General features: G+C 34.5%; 1 protein-coding gene across 1 annotated transcript; it reads left to right on the forward strand.

Annotated features, from left to right (window-relative positions):
• The first annotated feature begins 489 nt into the window (after positions 1-489).
• LOC145563214 (uncharacterized) lies at positions 490-2,289 on the forward strand. Its single transcript, XM_081623654.1, has 5 exons — positions 490-644; positions 1,294-1,350; positions 1,456-1,539; positions 1,620-1,792; positions 1,964-2,289. The coding sequence occupies exons 1-5, from the start codon at positions 626-628 to the stop codon at positions 2,057-2,059; spliced, it is 429 nt and encodes a 142-aa protein (XP_081479780.1). The 5' UTR covers positions 490-625; the 3' UTR covers positions 2,060-2,289.
• The last annotated feature ends 246 nt before the right edge of the window (positions 2,290-2,535 follow it).

Below are 2,535 nucleotides of genomic sequence, written 5' to 3' on the forward strand. Positions count from 1 at the left end.
TAATAAAAAGTAGAGAATATTATATGGAAAAGTTAAAAAGTAAGTAATGATTTTTTGGGTATGTGTGTATTTTGTATGAAAAAGAGAAAAAGTAAATAATGATTTTTTAGGTATGTGTGTAATTTGTATGGAAAAGCTAAAAAGTAAGTAATGATTAGGTGTTATTTTTAGTAATAAGAGGGACATTTTAGAACACCCAAAATAGTATATTTGCCTGTAATTATGGAACGGGGGGAGTAATTCTTTAAAAAATACAGTAGTGTTAATGAAAATGAATGCATATGCTTTCTGGCCATGATTCACGCAAGTAGATTAATTTGAACCAAAAAAAAACGAACTTATCTAATTTCCAATTTCTTGTACAATAAGACACTACACTTTAAAGAAAAAAAAAAGATAAATACGGATTATTCTTTTGACATATTCTAGAACCAAAGTGGGCCGTTGAATATATAAAAGCTGGGCCCAAATCCATTAGAATAGTGCGAACTTCTGACCCTCTCATTATATAAGACTCTCTCTCCTCCTTTCAAAAGCATTTCACAACTCCTCAAAACGCCGACGTTAAGCTCTCCCTCTCCTCCAGAACCTTCTTCTTCGCTTGCTTCATTTCTTCATCGCAATCATGCCTCGTCGTTCTGGTGGTACTTTCTCTTTCTCTCTCCTCTTTCCTTTTGTTTTATCCTTTATTAATATTTATGTTATTACTGTATTTTAGGAATTAGGGTTTTCATTATTCATCTAGAGTACAATTTCGTTTTGATTTTTTAGGGTTTTTTTTTTTTTTTTTTTTTTACTGATTTGTCAACGTTTTGATGGAAATACAATTAGATATGGAATATTAAAAGATGGAGTTTAGTTATTTTTATTCATTGAAGTTTTAATTTGTAACTCGTAATGCATAATTTTTGTATCGTCAATGGCGAGAATTTGATTAAGTTGGATGAATTGTATTCTAATTATATGAGATGAGCTTAATTAGGGTTAGATTATGTGAAAAATTATAACTTGTTGTTAAGGTAATCTAATCTATATATACCGATTATATAGATATCCTTTGCTTTGGTTTTCTCATCTTTGCTGAAGATAGCTATAGAAATCAAATATCTGCGCAATTATAAATCTGTAGCTCAATTTCAACATTAGAAATGTGTATGTTGATATTGAATCTGGTTATTTGGTTAGTATTTATTACTCAGGTTTTCTGCCTATGACTAATACTCAGTATTTAGTAATCTGTTTTGAATTGGATTTGTTTTAATATTACAAAGTTGTTTTTATTTGATGAATCAGGAGGAAGATCTGCTCCTCGTCCCGCTGCTCGGCCAGTCCGTAACCCTCCTCAGCCAGGTACATTGGCTTTCTTGTCTGCCTTCAAATTACTGGCATCAAAATGCTTATTTGTAGTTTTTACTCTCGTGTAAGCACTGCTCACGTGTGGTTAATTATTTGCAGCTCGCCAGGCTCCTCCACCAGCCCCTGCTCCTGCTTCCAGCGGCGGATCTATGCTTGGGGGTCTCGGTGCCACTATAGCTCAGGGTATGCCATTTATTTAGCATGAAAATATTAAGGGCTTATTCTCAAATTTCTTATTTGTTTTCTTGTTCTTGCTTCTGTAGGTGTTGCCTTTGGAACTGGTAGTGCCGTGGCACACAGGGCTGTGGATGCTGTTGTTGGTCCTCGCACAATCCAACATGAAACAGTTGTTAATGAGGCAGCTGGTGCTTCTCCTGCTTCTGTTAACAACAATGTTGGTGATGCTTGTGGAATCCATAACAAGGCCTTCCAAGATGTATGTTATTTTTTCGTTCTACTTTGAAGTTTGATATTAATCCAACTGCAGCATTTTACAACAGAACATTTCCTATTCTATAATAATATTTTGGGCTGAAAAATGAAGAAAACCAGATTATGATTCTGGGCTGCTTACCAATCTAATTTTTGGTTTTTTGTCAATGTGCAGTGCCTGAACAATTTTGGGAGTGAAATCAGCAGATGCCAGTTTTACCTTGATATGTTGAGCGAATGCCGCAAGAACTCTGGTTCTATTAATGCTTGAAGTCTCTTCGGATTGTTTTTTATGACGAAATTCTGTAGACTATTGAAGCTCAAAACTTTTAGTGGTGGTTTATGTATTTAGTACTGGTGGGCTGATGCCTATTGTTATGCCACTTTTTAAATGCTTTGATGTCTATGGTATTGGTGAATCCTATTCATAGTTTTAGCCTGGTGTATGTTTCAGATGCTACCAAGCTTTGTGATTGAATAAAGATTTCTTTGAACTTTCTATATTGTTACGAGTATATGGCTTACATTAACAATGGGTCGACTGTTTTGAGTGTTCATGACTTGCTTTCATTATAGGTCGACTGTTTGCGTAACTGTCTTATAATTCCAAGATTCAAGGTCTTCTGCACTTGTGTTTTGATTCTGCATGGAGTTTAACTGTTCAATATATTCATTTTTGTCAGATCACAAGAGACAAGGTTTTCTAGAGCTAAAGAAAACATACTACGGTGTATAGAGTATTGACAC

This window comes from Chenopodium album, chromosome 10 (genome assembly GCF_948465745.1).
Source record: "Chenopodium album chromosome 10, dcCheAlbu1.1, whole genome shotgun sequence".
Lineage (NCBI taxonomy): Eukaryota > Viridiplantae > Streptophyta > Magnoliopsida > Caryophyllales > Amaranthaceae > Chenopodium > Chenopodium album.

Coding starts and splice junctions, on each gene's coding strand:
- LOC145563214 (XM_081623654.1), top strand. Junction 1,540..1,619: donor CGGTGCCACTATAGCTCAGG/GTATGCCATTTA, acceptor TTGCTTCTGTAG/GTGTTGCCTTTGGAACTGGT. Junction 1,793..1,963: donor ATAACAAGGCCTTCCAAGAT/GTATGTTATTTT, acceptor GTCAATGTGCAG/TGCCTGAACAATTTTGGGAG.